This window comes from Vulpes vulpes, chromosome 10, assembly GCF_048418805.1.
Source record: "Vulpes vulpes isolate BD-2025 chromosome 10, VulVul3, whole genome shotgun sequence".
Lineage (NCBI taxonomy): Eukaryota > Metazoa > Chordata > Mammalia > Carnivora > Canidae > Vulpes > Vulpes vulpes.
This window is the reverse complement of record NC_132789.1, coordinates 8,008,358-8,031,565: the sequence shown is the minus strand read 5'-3', so window position 1 is coordinate 8,031,565 and position 23,208 is coordinate 8,008,358. Positions and strand designations below refer to the sequence as shown.

General features: G+C 48.5%; 1 protein-coding gene across 11 annotated transcripts in view; it reads right to left on the bottom strand.

The window, feature by feature from the left end:
- Nucleotides 1-523: 523 nt before the first annotated feature.
- The window catches only part of CAMKK2 (calcium/calmodulin dependent protein kinase kinase 2), a 48,950-nt gene continuing 26,265 nt past the window's right edge, over nt 524-23,208 (bottom strand). For 4 of the 11 annotated variants that reach the window (XM_072722783.1, XM_026018888.2, XM_072722782.1 and 1 more), the window contains exons 8-17: nt 18,109-18,130; nt 17,876-17,964; nt 16,481-16,680; nt 15,838-15,891; nt 13,251-13,324; nt 13,071-13,158; nt 11,789-11,917; nt 7,239-7,339; nt 6,643-6,685; nt 524-3,591 (exon numbers count right to left, since the gene is read on the bottom strand). In XM_072722783.1, the coding sequence (XP_072578884.1) occupies nt 3,427-3,591; nt 6,643-6,685; nt 7,239-7,339; nt 11,789-11,917; nt 13,071-13,158; nt 13,251-13,324; nt 15,838-15,891; nt 16,481-16,680; nt 17,876-17,964; nt 18,109-18,130 (965 nt within the window). In that variant the 3' untranslated portion in view covers nt 524-3,426. The remainder of the gene's footprint in view (nt 3,592-6,642; nt 6,686-7,238; nt 7,340-11,788; nt 11,918-13,070; nt 13,159-13,250; nt 13,325-15,837; nt 15,892-16,480; nt 16,681-17,875; nt 17,965-18,108; nt 18,131-23,208) is intronic. The other 7 variants (XM_072722788.1, XM_026018890.2, XM_072722787.1 and 4 more) reach the window with 3 other exon arrangements.

Genomic DNA, 23,208 nt, shown 5'->3' with positions numbered 1-23,208 from the left:
ATTTGCTATCAAAGTTGGAGCCCTTGGACAACTGACTTCACTTTCCTGAGCTTCACTTTGCAGGTGATAATCCATAAGATGGGATAAATACCTACCTTGTGGGGTGATATGTCCTAAAACATGCCTGCTCGCAGGATGTGTTCTATGTGTAATTAATATTGCTCCCGTAGCTGCTCACCTGGTTGGTCTCCAAAGAAGAACTAGCAATTACCTGCCTGCTAAAACAGTGCTTCTCAGACTTCAGTGGGCACACAAGTTACCTGGGGATCTTCTTTAAATGGGGTCTGGGAACTTGCATTTCCACCCCACTCCCAGGAGATGCTGACACTCCCAATCCAGGGACCACACTTTTAGTAGCAGGATACTAGGACATGGTTACACTGACATGAATAATATAATGCTGAATATGTTATACTGACGTGGACATCTGATCTCACAAAGGAAGAAAAACAGACATAAGGATGGATGTCCTAGAGATATCTATAAACAATGACCAACAAAAATATCCCCAAAAGGCCTAGGCTTTGCACCATTTTGCTGTTTATTTCAAGTTTACAGAGAAGCTTAAACATCTGTGGAAAAACACCAAAGGCTTATTTTTCTCTTAAATTCATGTACTTTTAAGTGATAAATACACAGTATTTAACTTTGTACACCTGATAAAAGGAAAATGCATAGTAGAAAGGATCAGGAATAAAACAGAAGCATCGGGCATTAAATCAGACACAGAATAGAAAAGTTAGCAGTTCTGCGAAACTCGGCCCATAAAGCTGCAAAGAGGATGGGAACTGACGACCTTGAAACCTTCTCTAGCACCTTGGAAACAAGTGGAGGTCATAGTTCTTCCCCCCAGCAACACGAAGCTCTCCTTTGGAAGATGAGTGAGAGCAACAGGTTGAGTCCACTTCAATGCTCAGGTGTTTGCCTCTTTGTTCCAGAAAGGGTGGGAGCCCTAACTCACAGGAAAGCCAGACCACTGGGGAGACAGCCTCTCCAGCCCCCAGGGCCGTCAAGGGGCTAGCTAAGGCTTTCTCGGAGGCCCTGGTAGGGCTGTGGAAGAGATGGTAGAAGTGGAGCAGGACAGAGGATGTTGGGGCAAGAACCTGTGCAGGCCCCAGGTTGCTTACACCAAGTTGGTCCCACAGATGAGCCAACAATGGAAGAAACTGCCCAGGCACCCCTTTTGCTCACCTGGGAAAGCTGCCCATGATGGCTTCTCCCCCTTCCTGACAGAGCCAGCTTCTCAAAAGCCAACGTTTGTGCTCCAAGAAAATGGTAACTCTACCGCATGATGGTACAGCCCTCTGCTTATCTTTTTTGGGGGGTGGCGCTTCCTTCACACAGCTTTCTTTGGTGTTTCTTTGAAAAAAAGTTATGAACCCACCCACCTAAACAGCCGACATTCCACACAGGAAACCTTAAGTGGGGAGTTCTGTGGCAGAAGAAATGGTCTTACCCGATGCAACTGTGTAAACAGGATTTCTGCAGAAGCTCCGCATGCTGCCAGCCCGCCCTGGGCGAGCCACTCAGCCAGACCAGAGTCCACACAGACAGGCGGGGACTAAGGACTCTAACTACTGCAAGGTGCTTATTGCAAACTAACCAGACCCCAGCTGCTCCCAGAAGGGGTGGTGCCCATAAATATAAACAAGCGCAGGAATGCAAGAGGAAGTACCAGGTCACAAAAAGAAAGCAGGCCAGACAACCCTCCATCTCGACGGCTGTCCTTTGCTCTTGGAAACCAGCATCCCCTAATTCTATACTGTTTATAAAATAGCAAGAGAAGTTGAGCTAAATGACAGTCAAGAGCTTACAAAGATCTGTGGAAGCCAGGAACACCCAGGTTCTGTGAATGCTCTGGGTGGCGGGGGCACGAGGTCTTGCTCTGCTGTCTCTCTGCAGAAGATCCTCCTGCCAATGATGATCAGAAACTACAGGCAAGCATGTCCTCCGAGGCCAGTTACCGACACCATTTCCCCCAAGCCGGAGTCCACAAAGCACTGGGAATCTCCCAGGGCAGAGGCCTTCCTGTTCTCCTCCCCCTTGAACTCCGCTCAGCCATCTGTGGCTCCGGAAAGAAGTCACACTTAACTTCAGTGAAACTTCCCAGTCTGAGATGGAACCCAAAAAGGTAAAGCCTTTTCTGTCTGGACCTTTGGCTTACAAAACAGAACTCCCTGTGCCAAGCCCTGGTTCTCCTGGGCCCTGAGGACTGCTCTAGGTTTCAACCACCTTCTCTAAAAGGGTGCCCCAAAGTGACTGTGTAGACCCCAATAGGGCTTTACCCGTAAGGATGAGCATTTGTGTCTCCGTCGCATCAGAGTATTTCCTCACTGGCCCTCCAGATACTGTTTCACTAACCACAACAATCAGCTAGTATTTGAGAAAACAAAACCTTGGCAGTCTCTAGAATACGCAGGTTATAAACAAGCCAAGCTGCTAATATACAGGCACAGGTTTCATGGGCTCTAACTCTGATCACATGCCTAAAGCTGGGGAACGTATCCTGGAAGCTCTAAATGACCTCGAACTACTCTAGAGTTCAGTCTAGAGAATTGAAAATATTTTGTTTACTCTTAAGTCATGTAATGTACATGGAAGTGTAGGATTTCACCCTGAAGTTTTTGTCATTGAACAAGAGATTTACTGGAGCTCAGTTAATGTTTCAGAAACCTGCTGCGAGTGGCTATCACTCCTTTAGGTGAAACTGCTCCCTGCCCAACCACACGGAACACCCTTTGAGGGATGGAAAATCCCCTCTGAAAAGCAATTAATGAGCTTCAAGCCCTTTCCCTTTTCCTGACTGCAACTTTACCCATTAAAAAAAATGTAAGTCCTTCTTACAAATAAGGTGCACCAAAGCTCCCTGCAGCTACTGAAGGCTAGCCCTACCCTGACTCTGTGAGTCCACCGTCCTGGAAGGTGCCACAGCTTGGAGTTTGGGGCTTTCGAGGTTTGCAGGGGAGTCACACTCCCTCCTCCTCTCCCTTTCAAACGCAGCAACTAACTCTGTGGTCTCAGCCCACACCGCCAGAGTTTTCTGCCAGTTTTTCATGGTTTTCAAACCCCACACACATTCACCTTAGTATATCTGACATGGTTCTGAGTTCACAATGAAGGATTTTTGGCATAAAAACGTTTTAAAAAGCAACTGTCCCAAAATGCAAGTGGCTTTGGGTCTGCAACTCCTCACACCTGCCCGTTCAGCCAGCCAGTGGCCAAGGTCGATGTCATGGAGTCAAGTCTTTTTTTTTTTGGTCCCCTTTAAAACAACAAAGGAAGAAAACAAAACGGAACAAAACAAAATAAAACACAAAAACACCAGAGATGACGGTCAAGGCTCTACACACGTGCTGGGTTTCCGTAGGACATGCTGCTATGGAAACGCAGGGTGCAGCCTGCATGCGAGGTCGCGTGTCCGGGCAGCTACTCCATCGCCTCGTCGGGCCGCAGAGGATGCATGCGAGCGCGGGGGCCGGGGGCCGGGGCCCCCCAACTCTCGGTGCAGGGACCGCCTTTCACAAGAGCACTTCCTCCTCCCCCACGGGGGCCGGGTCGGGGCCCCGGAGGCTGTCTTCGCTGCCTTGCTTCCTGCTCACCGAACAGAAAACCCACGTTAAGGCGAGGCTGCCGCGGCTGGAGCCTCTCCCTTAGTCCCACACCACCTGGAAGGTCACTGACTTAGCTTTTAGAGTCTCTCCCCTTTCCTCACCTATACAAAAGTTTCAAAGGAGACATTATATCCCCCTTTGTAAATGGAGAAGCAGCATCACTTGCCAAAAATAGAAAAGAACTATAAAAATAGATGCGAACCTATCTATTTAACACCTAAAATCATGCCACGTGAGGAGCGTGTGCGGCCAGCCTTGGGGACTGTTCGTGGAGGTTTTTAGGTATTCTGATGTGTTCCCCCCACCCCAACCTTCCTTCTTCAGGCTAAGATTGAAGATTAATCTTTAGTTACTTGAAGGTGAGCTTCCAGGGGGCAGTGGTCAGGACCACCTGGGTTTGGCCTGGCACACAGCCAGCCTTTCAGAAACAGTGGTCAAGAGAACCATCCCCAGCACACAGGCCCATGGGACACTCTGGATGGAGAGAAGGGCCCTCCTCTCAGCAAGGTGAATGATCAGAGCAGAAGAAACCAAGGAGGTGGGAGTAAAGGTGTCCTTGTGTCCCTGACAGGTCACATCCTGAAGTGCCCTCAGCTAGACCTACCTGAGGGGAGGGGGGGACACCCTAATTCATTAGGGAGGTGGGAAGGAAAATCCCTGAGGAGAAGCCCAAGTCCCATGCCATCAGCCAGCAGCGATGGCCCTTCGAAGAGAAGCTGCTGGGCTTGCCACAGCAGACGTGTCCCTGGCCGGAAGGGAACCTCCGTCCCAGCACAAGGGACGAGAGTGTGATGTCTGTACACTCCTAGGAAGAAACCCCTCTCTGTTGAAAGAGCAGGCTCATTGGCTTTTATGTTTCTGCCAAAGAACAGGGGGTCAAATCTCCCAGGCAGGAGAGCTGTAACTAGATGTCAGATCAGGTCCTCAATTCCTGCCCTAGAAGTGCCTGCATGTACCAGCTGGCTCTTGTTGCAGATGGCTGGCAGGCCTTAGGCCCGAGGTCTCCGACATCTGTATAAACCCTTGGAACTCCAGAGTGCTGGGTCATGTGGACAATCAAAGCATCCCACCAGCAGGCTTAGGGCAATCTCCAAGTCTTGCTGGGACTGCAGGTGAGGGAATAAAGGATTGGCCCAAAGGCCAATCTCTTGGTAGCTTGTGATTCTGAGCTCACTGAAAATAAGAAACAGATGACAGACTTGCAAACAGGAGGCAAACCCTAAAACTTGAGATTGAGGGGAAAAAAGGCCAGTCCCTGTCCACTCCCTGTCACCTGGGAGGCTGAAAGAGTAGGCGGTAGAGAGCCGGGGGACAGCCTCACAGGGATGAAGCAGTCTTCTCAGGCTGCCAGCAACTGGCTGATTGTTAACAGCCACTTTCCCTGATCATAAACAGTCCACTACATGATTCAGCCCTTGACTCTCGGGATGAGGGTGGCCAATACATTTCATCTTATAAGTCAACTCCTAACACACAGACATGGCCGCTTGCTTGTATGTGAATGCTTGTGGCAGCATTCATTCGTGACAGTCAAAATGTTAACAATGCCCATCACCGAATGAATGGATGAGTAAGATGTGGTCTACCCGTACAATGAAATATAACTGGGCCATAAAAAGAATGAAGCTCTAACACCTGCTACACTGTGGATGAACCTTGGAACATGAGGCTGAGTGAGAGAAGCCAGTCACAGAAGATCACATGTTGTATGATTCCACTGATGTGAAGTGTCTAGAATAGGCAACTCTACAGAAACCTCGGAATAGGGAATTAGCGGTGATAGCTAAGGGTACAGGGCTTTGTAATATATGAATTATATTTCAATAAAGCTGCTCTTAAAACACAGAAACGGCTTTCCAGCTGTAAGATTTTAAACATAAAAAAAAAAATTAATACTGAGACGCCCGGGTGGCTCAGCAGCTTAGTGGCACCTTCAGTCCAGGGCCTGATCCTGGAGACCTGGGATGGAGTCCCACATCAGGCTCCCTGCATGGAGCCTGCTTCTCCCTCTGCCTGTGTCTCTGCATCTCTCTCTCTCTCTCTCTCTCTCTCTCTCTCTCTCTCTCTCTCTGTGTGTGTGTGTGTCTCTCCTGAATAAATAGATAAAATCTTAAAAAAGAAAAAAATACAGAAATGGAGCTCCCAGTCGAGGATAAGGTAGTGAGTTGAGCTCGATGGAAAGAATACTGGATTTTCTATCTTGCCATAGGCAGTGGGGGGATGAGAAGCAGCAGGACTGCTAAGTGTTTATGATCTTAGTCCACAGGGACAAAAATTCTCATCTGTCCTGGGACATGCTGAAAATGCTGAGAAGACACTGCGTTTAGAAAAGGGATGGTCAGCGCACCTGGGTGGGCTCAGTGGTTGAGCATCTGCTCAGGTCATGACCCTGGGATTCCGGGATCGAGTCCCACATCAGGCTCCCTGCAGAAAGCCTGCTTTTCCCTCTGCCTGTGCCTCTGCCTCTCTGTCTTTCATGAATAAATAAAATCTTTTAAAAAAAGAAAAGAGATGGCCAAAGGAAAAGGTTCAGATCCACCCTGGGGACAGAAGATTCCTACATTAATTTGCAGCAGGCTGGAAGGGAACTTATTTTCCAGGTCCTAACCCATCAGAGAAGAAAGGGTAGATGCTGGAGAGCCCCCAGAACAATGCATGCCTGATCTATGCTCTGACCACATGGACCCAGGGCAGGGGCAGCCACGGGATCCTGTGACACAGCCTCAATGCCACTGACGTGCACTGAGCATATGTGGGTACCAGACTGGGTCAGAAGACCTGGGTGGATTCACAGGCATTCCGGGTGGAGCGCCATGCACCCGCAGCCCCAGCCCACATGCACGACCCACCATCAGGTCCAAGCCCCAGGATGACCTTTGTTTTTTAATCTAGGTCCAGAGGCCCAAGGTGAGCCTGGGCGCAGCAGCCCAAGCTGGGAGGAACCTCCGCCTGGTGGGGATGCCCCGTGCTCTGCAGCTGCCCCCGCCCCCAGGCTCCGGCAGAGGCTACAGCGCAGGCAGGCAGGCATTACCTTGGGCTCAGACAGGGGCTCACACTCCCTGGTTGGTTTTTTGCTGGAATGGCCAGAGGGGAGGGAAAAGGGAAGTGAGAAGGGACCCTTGGGATCTATGAGATGCCTGTTGCCCACCCCAGAGACACAGACCAAACACCAGCTTCACAGAGCTGCTGCCAGGGGGATCTTGAGCAGGGCACCTCTGCGTGGCACAGAGGGTCATGTGGGTGAGATAGGCCTTGCTCCTCCATCACAGGGCTGATAATCCCACCATCAAGCATGCATGTTTCTGGGCCACAGAAATGCTTTCTGATTGTCAAGAGGTCCCAGTGTTAAAGTGCAAGTTTCCCTGAGAAAGGTAGAACTCCAGCAGGGGTTCACTGTCCGCAAAAGGAGAGTTCCTTCTGCGGAGAGTTCCATCACACAAGGCTGAGTTGGGGTGGGGCAGAACCAGAGACAGCTGCTCCAATGTTCCTACTGAGCCTGGGAGATCTGGTCTGAGTCATTCCAGATGTTTTGCTCCAGGGATGGGCCTGGACGGAGTGGGCTGGGCAACGCTGCCCTGGGTCCAGCCTCTTATTCCCCACCCCAGAGTAAGGCAGGTGGACACTCACGTGAGCAAGTTTCCAGGCGCTGACAATGAGCGCTCCTCCCGCCGGCTGCCCTCAAACGGGTTCCCAAAAGAGCGTTTCCGTATCATGGTCTTCACCAGGATCTGAAGGACAGAAGAGGGAGCTGGGCCACCTGGGGGAGACTCCAGGCCACATCTCCCCCAATGCCATCTCCCTTTTCCTTTCTCTCCCAGTTACTCCCAAAGCTTGTGGTTGGTGACAGGCCTTTGAGAGATCCTGGGCAGCATCCCTCCCACTGAAGGCACAAAAACCCAAATCATCACCAAATCTGACTAGTTCATGTCCAAAACCATTCACAACTGGGCAGCCTGGGTGGCTCAGTGGTTTGGCGCCGCCTTCAGTCCACAGCGTGATCCTGGAGACCCAGGATTGAGTCCCATGTCGGGCTCCCTGCATGGAGCCTGCTTCTCCCTCTGCCTGTGTCTCTCATGAATAAATAAATAAAATCTTAAAAAAAAAAAAATTCATGCCTCCTGGCTGCCAATGAGATAAGGTTGAAATCCCTTGGTTTAACGTCTTATCCTAACCTCATCTTGGTCTACCTGAGCCCCAGAGAGCTGGCCAGTGCTATCCTTCCAGTACACTTGGCACCACGTATCTTACCTAGCCAACCCGACACCTGCCCTCTTGGCCCATCAATCTGTCTCATCTTCAAATCTGGGCCTTTCTTTTTGGTGAAAACTATCTGACCACCCCAACAAGAAACCAGCTACTCTTTTCCCAGCCAAATTCAGGGGCTGCACTTTTTAAAAACTGAAATAGAAGTCCCATAGTAGAAAATTCACCATTTTAAAGTGTACAGTTCAATGATTTCTAGTATATTCACATCACTACTGACTTTCAGAACATTTTATCAACCCAGTACTCACACCCCATTTCTCCTGCCCCCAGGCCCTGGCAACCACCAATCTGTGTTCTAAGGATTCGTCTATTCTGGACATTTCACATAAACAGAATCACATAGAATGTGGCCTTTTGGGTCTCACTTCCTGCACTTAGCATCATGTTCTCAAAGCTCCTATGGCTACAGCAGGTATCAGCGCTTCGTTCCTCTTCGTAGCCAAATAATATTCTTTCATATGGAAATGCCACATTTTGTTTATCCGTTCATCCATTGATGGACATGTGGGAGGTTTCCACTTTTTGGCTATTGTGAATAATGCTGCTATGAATATTTGTGCACGTTTTTGTGTGTGGATGTTTTCTACACAAAATGTTTTTGTTTTTCTTGGGTATATACCCTGGAGTGGAATTCTTAGATCATGTGGTGTGTTTTCTACGGTGGTTACATCACACAAGGGTGCCAATTTCTCAGGGGACTCAATTTTAGTGGAGGATAGGAAACACCTGAGCAGGTGTAAGAGCTGAGGAAACACCCTAGGACATTGAGGGTGGCCTGCCCACAGACTACTGGGAGGGAGAGGGAGAGGGAGCCGAGAGGTCCCAAAGGCCCACCCAACGCTGAGATGCATGGGGGGCAGGCTTATTCACTGCTGGTGATGGGAACTTGCTCATGTGCCCCTTCACCCACTCTAATACAGACTGAGTCCCCAGCTTGGTTAGCAAACACCAGCCTAAGGAGAGGATCCCTTGGGAAAAGGTGCTACCCTCATCATATCCCGTGGCCCCTGCTCAGCTTCCCTTGGCCACCCAATCTTCTGCCTCACTTTCACTGATCTGGTCTATCCTTTCCAAAACCCAGGTCTGATTCCCTCATTCCCTGACTTAAAGTTTTTCACCCAAAGGACTTTGGAACTTAACCTGCTGCTAGCCAGAGAGCCAGGGAAGATTCTGGAGCAAGGGAGCAAATGAGTTATTTTTGGTGATGCTTTTGGCTGCTGTAACCTATGAAGGAATTTTCAAGGAAAAGACCTCAGCCTGAAAGGCACTAGCCCCCACCCCTCAAGCAGAGTATGGTGCCTCTTCAAGCTGTTTCATGCATTGACCGAGCTTCTGAATTAGTTGGTGTGTGTGCTGCTAAGAAGAAATCTAAGTATTTAAAAAAAACACGGATGGGGCTGCCTGGGTGGCTCAGTTGGTTAAGTGTCTGCCTTCGGCTCAGGTCATAATCTCAGGGTCCTGGGGTCGAGCCCCAAGGGGAGCCTACTTCTCCCTCTCCTTCAGCCCTCTCCCCTCTTGCTTGTGCTCTCTCTCAAATAAATAAATTACTAAAATCTTTTAAAAAATAACACACTGATGTTCCTAAAGGTGGAAACACCTATCATCTGAAAAATGGATAAACAAAATGTGGCCTATCCATGCAATGGCATATTATTCAGTTACAACAGGGCAGACTACAACACGGATGAACACGGATAAACACAAAGCTGAGTAAAAGCAGCTAGGCACAGAAAACCACATACTGGTATGATTCCACTGATAGGAAATGCCTAGAAAAGGCAAGTCCAGAGAGACGGTCCTGGTGAACTGGAAATCACCAGGGGCTGGTGAGAGGGAAGAACAGCATGACTGCTAATGGGTACAGGGTTTCCGGGGTGGGGTGGATGGAGGACGAAAATGTTTTGGAATCACAGAGGTGATGGTTGCACAATGTTGTAAATGTAATAAGAGCCACTGTATTGTTCACTTTAAAATGGTTAGTTCTATGTTACACAAATTCTATGTCATTAAAAAGGAAGAGAAAAACACTGACTTTTCAGTGAAGGCCACGCCCCCTGGCAAGGTGTTCACCTTCCCTTCCTCCCTCGCAAGCCTGGTGTTCTGTGGTTCCTGGAACACACCAGCCCTTTCCTCTGTGCCTCTCCAGGTGTCGCCCCCTCCACCTCTACACACTCGCACCACCCCCCATCTTTTAGTCCCTCTGCAATAGCCCCCATTTCCTCCCTGGTGCCCACATTCTATGTTCCACATGGGGTCTTCCAAAGACCATTTCTGATGGTGCTACTCTCCTGATTTAAATGCTACAAGTACTTTGGACATCTCTTGGGACCATAATTTAAATCTCTTCTGTGGCCTCAGGTCTTGTGTGGTCAGGCCCCATCTCCTACCCAGACTCATGTCACTATCCCTCACCTTCCCCACCCTGCTTCAGTGGCCCTGGCTTTCTTGAACTTTCCTGTTGGTCCTAGCTTCCTCCCACCAAAGGATCACCACGTTTGCTCTTCCCTCTGCCAGAAACCCCCTCTTCCTGATACTGCGTTGGCCCAGTTAACACTCCCATCCACTCAGTGCACATCCGCTTCTTCCAGGAGGTCTTCTTCAACCCATCAGCTTGGCCACATGCCCTTCTTGAGGGTCCAAGTCCCCCTTAGGGGTGTACTTCACAGCCCCTGTTACATTATACATTTATTTGTTGGTGGTTTGCCCAGCGTCCGCCTCTCCAAGATGGCAGGCACACCATGTTCGTTTCACTCATCACGTACCTCCTGCTCCCAGACCTCTAAGGGTCAAAGACCTTCTCCTAAGAATCCTGAGCCCAGAACAGAATAACCCATAGTGGGCACCTGGATCTAACACCAACTGCCTCGCCCACTGTGGGTGTAGGACATGAGTGCAGGGAGTGGATGAGAAAGAGGGAGTGAGTGTGGGTGAGTTTTAACAGTGAAGGTCATGCAGAGGCCCCAGGTAGGGGAGGAGGAGGAAGATATGAATGGATGCCCCACCCCAGGGGCTCAGCTTTTGGAAGAAGGAGAGAAAGTGTGTGGGGAAGCAGGAGGGAGAAGTGCAAAGCTGGGAGAGAAGGAGCCAGCATTTAGGCTCCTAAACGGGTGGTCACTTGAGGCCAGACACTGTGTCTTTTTGGAAAGTCTCACCAGCTCCTTCCAGAGGAAGAGTCCTGCCTGCCAGCTGGAGCCAGTACTAGCCAAACACACCCCAGGCCTTTCACAGGGGCCTTAGTGGGTGGCCAGCTGCATTCTGCCCCTGGGACTGCTGCCTGGACCCCCAGCCCTTGACGATCCCGGTCACCTTCCTGGAGCCAAACTCCCACCCGAGCAGGAGACTGGCCAGTGAGTGATTCCCAGAGTCTCCAAGGTTAAGCCTGAGGACTCCACGTTCTGGATCTTTTTTCCTGGGCCAAGGAACATAAGGCCATTAAAGTGACCTGGGAGCCCCGGCCCCTAGCCCCGGTAGCTGCCCACAGGGCAGATGCAAGACAAACTAAGCCATCTGCTCTGAAGACAGAAGAGCCAGCCAAGTAGGAGTTCCATCTTAGAGACCTCGGCTCCAGCTCCACCCCTGGCACCTGCCCCAGTCCTTCTCCTCCTGCCGCGTGCTCTGAAAGCAAGAATTCCAGAAAGGGTGATAGAATCTGTGGGGAAGAGCCACCCATCCCACAGTGACCAGAATCGGGCCATAGATAGAGCTGACACTACAAGGGGCAGGGGCCTCCTGCCCTGATGTATGACCAAGGCCCAGAGCCTGATAGCTGGGAGTCAGGGACAGACCCGGGCATCCCAACTCTCAGGCTCAGTATCTGCTTCTCAGCTGCCCTCCTGTGTCCCGGCCCATCCTTGTGTCCTAGCCCGCCTCAGGCTGTCCCTGTTCTCGGTCAGTGGTTCGTTCCGCCTTACCACGGTCGCCAGGCTGGGAATGTGTTTGACCGAATTCTCGACCTCCTCTTCGGTCACCTCGACCAGCGTGCAGTTCTCGTCCTCCGATGGCAACGGCTCGGCCCCATGCCTCGTGACCCAGGGGTGCAGCTTCAACGAATGATAGGAGGGGTGAGGGGCCGGCGACTGGCCCCAGAGGTCGGAGAGTAACACCAAGGCCCTGCCAGTGAGCGGAGCCAGGGAGGGAGTGCGGGAGGGCAGAGGTGGAGGCCTGAGGTTAGGCATGCAAAAGAGCTGGCAAGCCAGGCAGAGGGTGGGGGAGTGAGTGAGATGCAAGAAAACGTGGAAAAGACAGAGAGACAGAGAATGGGAAGGAGCCACCAGGCCCAGATGTGTGCCGGACCGCAATCTCCATCTGCCCCAGGTCTTGACAGAAGTGACCAGAATTTGGCATCTGCCTTGTACGGTTGCCCAAGGAGCACCCATCGCCCCTTAGCGACTTTTCCTGATGCCCGGAAGGCTCTGCTCAGAGCAGACAGATCCTCCCCATTTCACAGAAGGCTAAGAGAGGCTTGAGGAGGCACAGTGAGACCAGTTAGAAGGACACAGTCAGGAGAGGACCCAGGCAGGGATCTTCCCCACCCCACTACCCACCCCTGGGGTCCAAGCCCTTATCTGTAATTATTTGGCCTCCCTCTCCTCAAATCCTAGTTCGCTAGATGCCTAAAAACTTCTGAAGCAAACCTCTAGATTTCCATAAGAGTCAGATGTGTGCATGTGGCATTGGTCTGGGTGTAGGGGGTATACAGGGATTTCTCCTAACAGTGATTTCAGCAAAAGGATGGAATTCAGCAGGCTGGAGAGAGGGTGTCAAATTGTTCACTAATTTTCTGCCACCCTCACTGAGATTTCTCAAAGGGACGGGCAGGGGCAGGGTAAGGATCTGGGACTTTGGCAGCCGGGGTATGGAGCACACAGAGACCCCAGCCTGGTCTAGCCCAGGGAGGGTGGATGCCATCAGCCCAAGCCAATCAGAGCGAGCACTAGCTGCTCCACTGGCAACAGATTCCACTTCCATGATCACAGTTAACACGAGTCCAAATCCTCCTCCCCACTCCCCATTCCCTCCAGCAGCCCGGAGGCTCAAGACAGGGGAGGGTAACGGTGCCAAGGAGGGCGCAGTGCTGTGAACAGAGGGACATGGGGCCTGGCCGAGGCAGGGCTGAGCCAAACAATTCCAAGCAGAGGACACAGGCCTGGCCCATGGTGCACATCCCATGGCAGAGCAAGGGCCCCCCGGTACCTTGATTTCTGGCACCACAATCCTTGATTCTGGGTTCTTGTCCAACATGCGGGTGATCAGATCTTTCAAGTCCTCAGCTATGTCGGGCCTGGGCGGGGTGAGGGAGACACATCAAGGGTGGGAAACACACACCAAGAGCTTAGAGAGGAAGGGGACTCAGTCCAGACAGGCAATACTCACTGATCTGGAAATTCCAGGGCCTGACTCTTGATCTTACTATGTAAACACATAATCCGCTCGTCCATGAAGGGGCACTGCGAAGAGAGGTCAGGGACAGAGTGGCTGTTGATGGCAGGCACAGCAGTCCTGCCACGGCTGCCCTGTGTTGGCGTCACTCTATGTGGGTTAGAGCAGGGTAATAAATGGCCAGTAGCCCAATCAAGCAAGGAAGCAGTTCCCATACCCACAAGTCTAAAAGAACCAGGAACGTCCTTCCAGAAGGAGCCCTTCCCAACCACACTGAGGCTATCTTCTGTAGCTGTGCTTTAATTTACCTACTTATACAAAAGCAAAGACTCCTCCTCACCACCTGCTGGGTGAACAATAATAATAGCAAGAACAATACATAAGATGTAGCAGCAAGGGCAGTGATTTGTGGGGGCTTAACCTGGACCAGGCCCCAGACAGAGGTTTCTCAGGATAAGTACTTCTTCATTGGCTATTCCCTCTACCTGGAATGTTCTTCCCACCCGCATCTGCATGGCTCATTTTCTCCCATCATGCAGGTATCTGATCAAAGCTCACGTTCTCAGGGAAGCCCTCCTGAGCTTCTGTCTAAAGCAGGGCACCCGCCCCCCCAACCACCATGAGATTTCTCATCAGAGCTCCTATCCCTGACATATTCCATTTGTATTCGTTTACTGTTTAACCCCCGCACAGGATCATCAGCTCTAAAAGGGCAGGGATTTCTGCCTGTCTTGCTACGGCCGCTTTTCTAGTGCTCAGAAACATCCCTGGTGCAAAGCTGGGGTTTGATAAATACCTGGTTGAATTTACAAATGCTTGAATTATTTCAGGTGATCCTCTCAGAGCCTTAAGAAATTATAAATATTCTTCTCATTTTTCCAGAAGAGAAAAACAGAAGCTCAGAGAGGTGACATGTCCAGGGAAGTGTAACGCTGGGATTTAGCCTAGACTGAGCTGACTCTGAAGCCCATTCACGTACCACCTCCCCTCCCTGGTGACAAATCAGTGCTCTCAGTTGGTGGAGGAACTGACCCAGGAGGAGCTCAGGTACTGTGCTGGAAAAAGGAACCATTATGTGGGGTGTTCAGAAGGTTGGAAAAAGTCACAGAACAGGACCTCATCCTCTCCTATCCAAGGAAAATTCTTTCATTAGGAGCAGTAACTTGAGGACATCTGGGTGACTCAGTGGTTGAGCATCTGCCTTCAGCTCAGGTGGTGATCCCGGGGTCCTGGGGTCAAGTTCCTCACTGGGCTCCCTGCAGGGAGCCTGCTTCTCCCTCTGCCTATGTCTCTGCCTCTCTCTCTGTCTCTCTCATGAATAAATAAATAAATAAATAAAATCTCTTAAAAAAAAAAGAGCAGTAACTTGAGATAAGAGTTTGGATTTCATAGGTGAAGCCACTTGACTGAACTCATTAACCAGTACACTGAAGATGTGTACATTTCATAATATATAAATTTTAGCCCAAAAGGAAAAAAAAAAAAAAAAGAATCACAAATAGTGAGCTCTAGCTAATGACTATGTTCCAAAGCATCTGGAAGGAAGTATAGAGATGTCAGCAACTTACTCTGGAATGTGTAAAAAAAATAAGACAGGTTGAAGATGGATCCACTTGTGATAGAGCAAATAAGAGTGAAATGTTTGTGGCAGAAAACAGGTGGTGGCTACGTGGGTGTTTCTCAGACAGTTATTTCAAATTTGCTGTGTGACTCAAAATTTTCTCCTCAAATATTGGTGGGGAGGACATTATAAACGATGAGACCTGTTCCTTAAGCTTTCCTCAAGAGAAGCACAAGTTCATGAAAATGAAAAATCCATGCTTTTAGTACTCACATAACTAATCCGAACTTTAGAGTTAAAATACTAAAGTTCCTAAAAATTGATAATGAAAAAACAACAACAAAAGAACAACAACAAAGAGAGGAGACAGCACTCCTTAAATCAATAATGCCAAATGGATTTTCAGTCTGTCCCTCCAACAACAGCTTCTGGGAACACTCTGCTGAGAAGCATATCAAAGCAAGTGGCCCTCGGCTCAGGAAGAAAGGGTGCCAGCAGCTATTGATTTGTGATGTCTGTCTCTGATGTAGGAATAGGGAGATCGGTAGCACATTTGTCGTCCTTGCCCCAAACTCATCAACTATTTACAATACCTAGAGCCTCTGCCAATCCTTCTGTGTTAACAGATCATTTTTCTTCTTCTTTTTAAGATTTTATTTATTTATTCATGAGAGACACAGAGAGAGAGAGGCAAAGACACAGGAAGAGAGAGAAGCAGGCTTCCTACAAGGAGCCGCTGTGGGACTGGATCCCAGGATCCTGGGATCATGATCTGAGCCAAAGGCAGATGCTCAACCACTGAGCCACCCAGGTGACCCAACAGATCGTTTTTCACAGATAGAACTATTATATACAGTTAATGTACACTTGCAAAGGCAGCTTTCTTTAGACATTCAGGTCTAACTGTGGAAATAAAATTATAAACTCAATGAGTAAGTACTGTCTCCCCACAAGGGTAATTATTAATCCAAGGGGGCTACCCAACAACACTCAGCAGACAGGACACCCCCATCCCCTTACCTGGCCAAACACAAAGCAGTACAGCGTCACACCCATGGCCCAAACATCCAAAGCCTGTAAGAAAAAGAGTGCTTCATGTAAGGGAACAAGGGGTAGCGAGGGGGTGTCCACTGCTTCTGCAAAGGCCAAAAACTAAATCCTCCAGCTTTCCTCTGAAGAAACACTCCTTCTAGCCTCTGGCTCCACCGAGTCAGGTAAAGACTGATCCAGCCCCTGGCCTCTAGGTGAGCACAAAACCCAGGTCTGGCCAATAAATAAGAGCTTCATTTCCACTAGCCATAGTGATTGGCTTAAGGACAGGCACATGACCCAGGCTGGACCAATCAGAGCCAATACCCGAGATTGTGACAAGGGCTCTTCAAAAAGAGGAATGCTCTTTTCTACAGAGCCAGATAAGCTGAGAGGAAGTACCCTGGAGCTGCTGGCAACCCATCCCCCTGGGTAGGAAATCAGTCAAGAAAACAGCTGAGAGATGGAGTCCTGTTGAATCCCTGTCTCTAGCCAAGCCAGGAGGCGTTCTTCATCTACAAGGTCCAGTAGATGCATTGTTTAAGCCAGTTTGAGCTGGATTTCTGCCACTTAAACCAGAAGGGTGCTGACACAGGCTGAACACCACATCCCAGGGAGGTCCACACACACCTACCTTCCCAGAAAAAATCTTCCGTGTCTCTGAGAGCGACTCGGGTGCCATGAAGGCAGGTGTGCCCACGGTGTTAGAAAGAAGAGCATCGCTGCCCTTGAACTCGTTGCTCACACCAAAGTCGGCAATCTTGATGTGTCCATCTTCTCCCACCAGCAGGTTGGAAGGTTTGATGTCCCGGTGGATGATCTTCTGGTAGTGGACTGGGGAGGGGGTGGGGGGGTTAGACACCAGATGGGGGAGAAGGCAGGAAAGCCACATGAGGAGCTCTGCATAGCTCATAGAGCTATGGACCTCTCTGCTCTCTCACGCCCCGGGGCCCTTCCAGCTTCACTCTCCCCAGCCTGCTGGAGACCTCCCCAGCTTTGAAAGATAGGGGGGAAAGAATGTCTTTAAGGAAGTTACCCTATCTTCAAAAATGAGTGAAACACTGACTACCAAGTTACCCCATCTTCAAAAATGAGTGAAACACTGACTGCCAATTATAGTTAGTAACCATCTGACCTAGTCTAAGTCGCGAGTGATGATGGTCCCTGGAGAGTTTTTATTGAGCCCAGCTGGCTTCCAGCTAGAAGCCTCAAGACTTGTGACAGTCAAACCTATTTTCATTTACTAATGTCAACAGTCAACCCGTTCATCATAGCAACAATGACTGGAGCAGGTCAAATGGGAAGCATGGACTACAGAGTAAGACTGGGAACTTAACTTGTTCCTGCCTGGATGTCAACCCATGGGAGAGGACAGCCCTATGGCCTGGAAGACCCAACTGAATTTCTTTGCCAGTGGTGGTGGTGATGATGATGATGATGATGATACCAGTAATAGAGGGAGCAGTCCTGTTTGTTGAGTGCCCAGACTGGGGCCTGAGCCTGTGTTAAGTGCTTCCCATTTCCCCCTTTTCAATCTCACAACAATCCTTTGTGATAGGCAAGGGAAGAGACAAAATGTTTAATGATCAGAAACAGAAAGGACACCTGTCAATGAGAACTACTGATATGTACTGGTTGATTTAGACTCTGGTGAGAGACACTTTATTTCCATTTTACAGATGAGAAATCTAAGGTTCCAAGAGGTTAATAAGATCTCCATCCCAAGGTTGCTGGGAATAAGAGACAATGCAAATATAGCCCGTAACAGTGCCAGTGCATACATAGAGTGCTGAGGAAAAGTCACTATCAATATTGCTCTTAATTTTTGTGGCAGAAAGGGTTTCTGCTCATCAGGAACATGGCTTTCTGCAGCTACCCAAGACTGCATCTCAGACAATTCTGTTTCCCGCCCACTTGCCTGCACTCCAGGAGGTAAATTCCACTTTCCCACTTGGCCATGCACTAGGTGGGATGCTAACCACCCCTGGGGGAGAGTCCTTCTGCAGCACTCCCCCTCCCCCCCACTTACGGTACTCTATGCCTTTTATCAGGTCCTGGAAGTAGAAACGGGCCTGGTCTTCAGAGAGTGGTTTGAGGGTGGGCACTTCCATCACCGGCCTGAAAGGTCGACACATGCATGAAAAGCAAAGCAGACACACTGGCCTTCACCCTCTCTCACCAGCAGAACCAAGCACCACCTTGAGAAGCTCTGTAGCTCGAGAAGCTTCAGGCATCACAGCCGCCAGGGGTGGGGACACTCACCCTTGGTTGACCAGCTCAAACACTGCAGAGAAGAGAAGAGGGGAGCTATTATATTGGGAAATTGGCAAACCATCTCCCTCCTCCTCCTCCTTCCCAATGGCCCACAGAAACCCCAAAAAGCACGGAAACTAGCACTGGGGCTGGGGAAAGGAACAATCCACTGTGCCAAAGCCTCCACTCAAGGCCCTGCTCAGGAGGCGAGGGGTCAGAGGTTTCTGATCTCCCTGGGACCCCGGTCTGGCTGTACTTCTAGTCCTCGAAACTGCTGAGGAACCCCTGGCCAGGGAAAACAAAGCAGGGAGACAGGAGACAGGCAGGGATGGCTCATGGGTTCCTTTCTTCTCTCCAGATTCCAGGTATCTGACTGATACTAAACTATGTCCTCTTAGTCAGTCACACCCAGATCCTCAGCTACCTCATGGCAAAGAACAGTTCTAAGGAGGGCAGCCCAGGTGGCCCAGTGGTTGAGCGTCTGCTTTTGGCTCAGGGCATGATCCCGGAGTCCTGGGATCGAATCCCACATTGGGCTCCCTGCATGGAGACTGCTTCTCCCTCTGCCTGTGTCTCTGCCTCTCTCTCTCTGTGTCTCTCAAGAATAAATAAATAAAATCTTAAAAAAAAAAAAAAAAAAAAAAAAAAGAACAGGTCTAAGGAGACACAACCCAACATCGGTCTACTTAGGTGCAAAGAAGTAGGCCTAGGAGTCTTTAGATTCAAGAAATAAGAACAGTTTCAACGATCCCTCCCGCATCCTCCACACTGCCAGCTATGCCAGGTCACAGACCAAGAATGCGTGTAGATTCTTCAAACTCCTCAACGCTCTGTGGTCAGCTGGCCCTCAGACTCTTTACCTGTGACTCTCAATCCAAAACAAGACTTGGAGCAAGAGGTGGGGGTGGTGATTTCCTCACCACCTCAAAGGCCAACTCAGCCCACTGCTCCTAAACAGGGCCTTTCTTGACTCACGTTCACGCACGACATGCAAATGCCTCCCACCATGCCAGCTTCTTCCTGGACCTGTATACATGGGGAATCCCTGCTCCAAGCCACCAAGTGTTAGATAAGCTGTGTTCAGGGAATGCAGAGTTTTGTTGTTGTTGCTGGGGGTTTTTTGTTTTGCTTTTTGCTTTTTTAAAAATTGAAGTGAAATTTTCATAATATAAAATTAACTATTTCAAAATTTACAATTCAGTGGCATTCAGTATTCACAATGTTGTATGACTTTTGCCTCTACCTAGTTCCAGAAAATTTGCACTCCCTCTGAAAGAAACCCCATGCCCATTCAGTCAGGCCCCTCCCTCCAGGCCTTGGCAACACTAATCTGATTTCTGTTTCTATGGATTTGGCCATTCTGGACATTTCATATATACAGAATCATACACTATGTGACCTTTTGTGACTGGCTGTTTCACTTATTAGCACCATATTTTAAAGGCTCATTCGTGTTGTAGCAGGAATCGAATCAGTACTTCATTCCTTTTTATGGCTGCATACTATTCCATTGTGTGGATATGCCACATGTTGTATATCCAATCATTAGCTCATGAACATTTGGGTCGTTTCCACATTTTGGCTATTGTGAATAGTGCTGCTATGAATATTCCCACTGATGTATCTGTTTTTAGTTTGGGGGAGTATATACCTAAGAGTAGAATTATGGGGTCATGTTGCATACTTATTTTGATTTTATCCTGTTTGGATAAACATAATAGGAACATGAAGCTATCTAGGAAGTGAAAAATGCACACAATGAATTTCAAAATCAAGTGAAGAGTAACTCTGGAGCTGTCTGTTCTAGAATTATCTACCCACATTGGAATTTCTTACAGAAGAAACTAAAAGGTTGTTTCAGAGATCTCCAAGGGCTAAGGTGGCTGAGGGACAAGAGTTGGCTCTTCAGATAAGAAGGCTTAAAGGTTCTGACCAGAAAAGGAACTTAACTGTCTCGGGCCCCTCCCTGTCTTCAAGTTCATCAACCAGTGTTGGGTAAGCCCAAGTTAGGGCAGATCTGCCTTGGCTTCAGGCTGTGGTTAGAAGCAAAAAGTAATGACACTAAAGGGAAGGTTTCCATAGACAGGCAAGCTAGCCCCTTCAGCTCTGGCCTATCCTACCTTCATTCTGGAAGTCTTAACTTTCAAGAGCTGCTTCACGAATTTATGTGCTTCCTCCCCAGCACAGTAACTTTGTTGGTATGGAGGAAGCTAGCCTGTGAAAACAGGTCTCTTTTCAGCCACTAATAGTTTAACCCCCTCCTGGGGCTGAGAGGTGGGTGGGAAGTTTTTAGCCTCTAGAAGTACTGTGTGTTCTGTGCTCTTTGAGGGTCAGGCCTGTATTTGTAGCTGATACCTACTACCCAGCCTCATACACTACCCTGTCTGTCCTTGACACACATCTGGGATTGGAAACTAAGATACAACCCTGTCGGGATTTCAAAACCACTCAAATCACATATCAGAAGTCAGGCTGGCTCCCTTCTACACCGCTGCCTCAAAAAAAGAAAAACTCTGTCCATGAAGTTGCTGATTCAAATGGCTTAAGAAACCCCTCTTTCAAGCTTGGGCAGGTTCTTTTCATACTCATCCAACTCCTCTCAATGGCTCCCTTCTTGCTCTAAAAGGCAAAGTCTTACAATGGTGTGACATGTCCTCTGCCATCTGGTCCCCACTGTCCTGAACAAATGTCACCTCACTGAGGCATCTCAAGGAGTGGCTCTATTTCCCAATCCCCCAAATTGGAACCGTCTGGTTCCCCTGACCCTGCTCAGATTTGGTTTTTTCCATGGTGTTGTTACTTTGGAAGGCTAAGCATAATACTTAAGTACAGAGAGTATCTGTCTGTCCTTATTGGAGGGAGAAAGTGCCCTGTGGGCAGGGTCTTCTTTTTTGTCTCCAGATAAACCTAGAACAGGGCCTGACAAACTATAATGTTTGTTGAAAGAACAACCAGGCACCTCAGAAATAGCCCAGAACCATGCAGAGTCAGGTTAGGAGCCCCAAATAAGCAAGTTATGCTGGGAATGCCATTCTGGGCCTAAATTCTTTTACATTTTATGATTTCTGCTGTAGTTCCTTCAAACTTCACTCATTTGCCTACTATGTTTATGGGCTGACTATATCTATATACCACATAAACTATTATTTATTTCATATTTTTCTTTAAATTGACTCAGTTTTAAAATTTTTAGCCTTATCCTAGGTAATGACATCCATGAAATCATGAGTTTAGTGTGCTGCTTTAGGTTTTCCTGTACAATGATAAATTAATTCTAAAAAAAATTTTTAGGGCCACCTGGGTGGCTCAGTGATTGAGCATCTGCCTTCAGCCCAGGGCATGATCCTGGAGTCCCGAGATCAAGTCCCACATCAGGCTCCCTGCATGGAGCCTGCTTCTCCTTCTGCCTATGTCTCTGCCTCTGTCTCTCTGTGTCTCTCACAAACAAAATCTTTTAAAAAAATAAAAATAAAAGAATAAAATTTTTTAAATGTCTATCCATGTACCCCCCTAAAATCATCTCATATATTTAAAGTGGCAATGATACCACATTTTGAGAAATATTGCAAGTCTGTGCTGTTCACATTTTTTATAATGTTTCTTTCTCACATAACTTTTTTAAAGTTAAAGTTTTTTAAAGTTAACACCTCCTACGTTATTTACTGTGTAGCTTCTAAATTGTTCCTATAGGAAGATTTTATAAGTTCTAAAATTTACAAACAAAAAATAAAAAAATAAGTGTTCTAAAATTTGAATATGGACTGCACCCTAGATGCTCTTAAGGAACTGGCATTGACTTTTTCAGATGTAATAACGGTATTGTGACCACACAGGACAAAGTCCCTACGTGAGATACACACTGAAGTATTCAGGGGCTGAAGCATGAAGATGTCTGCTACTTTTTAAATTTTGGATAGTTCAGCAAAAAAAATACAGAAATGGATGGGTGGGTGGCTAGACTGATAAAGTAAATCTGACAAAAAATTATTAACTGTTGAATCTGGTTGGTAAGTATACAGGTATTCATTGTACTACTCTTTCATCTTTTCTGTAGGCTTAACATTTGTCATAATAAAAACCTGGGGCAGGGAAGAGAAGGAGATAATGAAAAATAAAACGTCCTTAGCTACAACCCTTCCTTGGAACTGAACCACAGCAATGACGTGAGGAGAAAGTGAGCTCTGAGCTGTTTTCAAACCAGACCCATTCAAACCAGACCCCAGATAATCAATCACTCTCCTTGTGCAACAAAGGATGGTCCCCATGCTCATCCAGAAGACTTGTAGTGCCCACCCCCCTCACCTCCTTGATACCCCTCCTGGCTGTCGTCTGTACCCACTCGAAATGCACAGGCTCGTTTGAATGTCCACCCAAGCCATATTGCAAGGGCACATTACCTATCAATCACACATTCCTGAGCCCCACAGTCTGCTATCCAGTTTTGAATTAGTCTTGCCCTTCCTTCCTTCATCGGTACCTATGCTCAGAGCTGATGGAGGACTGACCCATGTCCTCACCAGTTTTTAAAAATCAAGTCTCCATGGACACGCTGAGTCCTTCCATTTCTTTGTGCAGTGCCTTCCAAGACTCCAAATGCCCCACCATGACCTAAGGCTCTCCATCCTCATCCCCATCCCCTCTTTCCGTGGTTTACTCTGTCCCAGTAATGTTTTTCTCAATCACGTTAAGCTCTCACCAGCTTTTGCACTTGCAATTCCCTCTGCCCGGAATGCTCTTCCCCATTTGTAACAGGGCTGTCTCACGTGAAGTGGCCCCTCAATCCCTCTCTCAGGTCATCCTATTTAACCTTCAGAGGCTCCATCTGAACTTACCTGGTTTATTTAGCTGTTGACTATCTGACTTCCATGATTAGAATATCAGCTTCACAAGAGCAGGAGCCTCATCTTTCTCACTCACCAATGCATCCTTAGTGCCCAGCATGAGCAGGCGCTAAATTAATATTTGCAAATGAATGAATAGGACCTCCAGATCAAGTCCCAGCAAGCACTCCCTTCCACCTCCTGCTTCCAACCAGGGCTGCAACCTCACACGTGGCTCACTGTGGGACCAGCTCTGGCAGGAAAGGGGAAGCTGTCTGTCCTTGGTGAG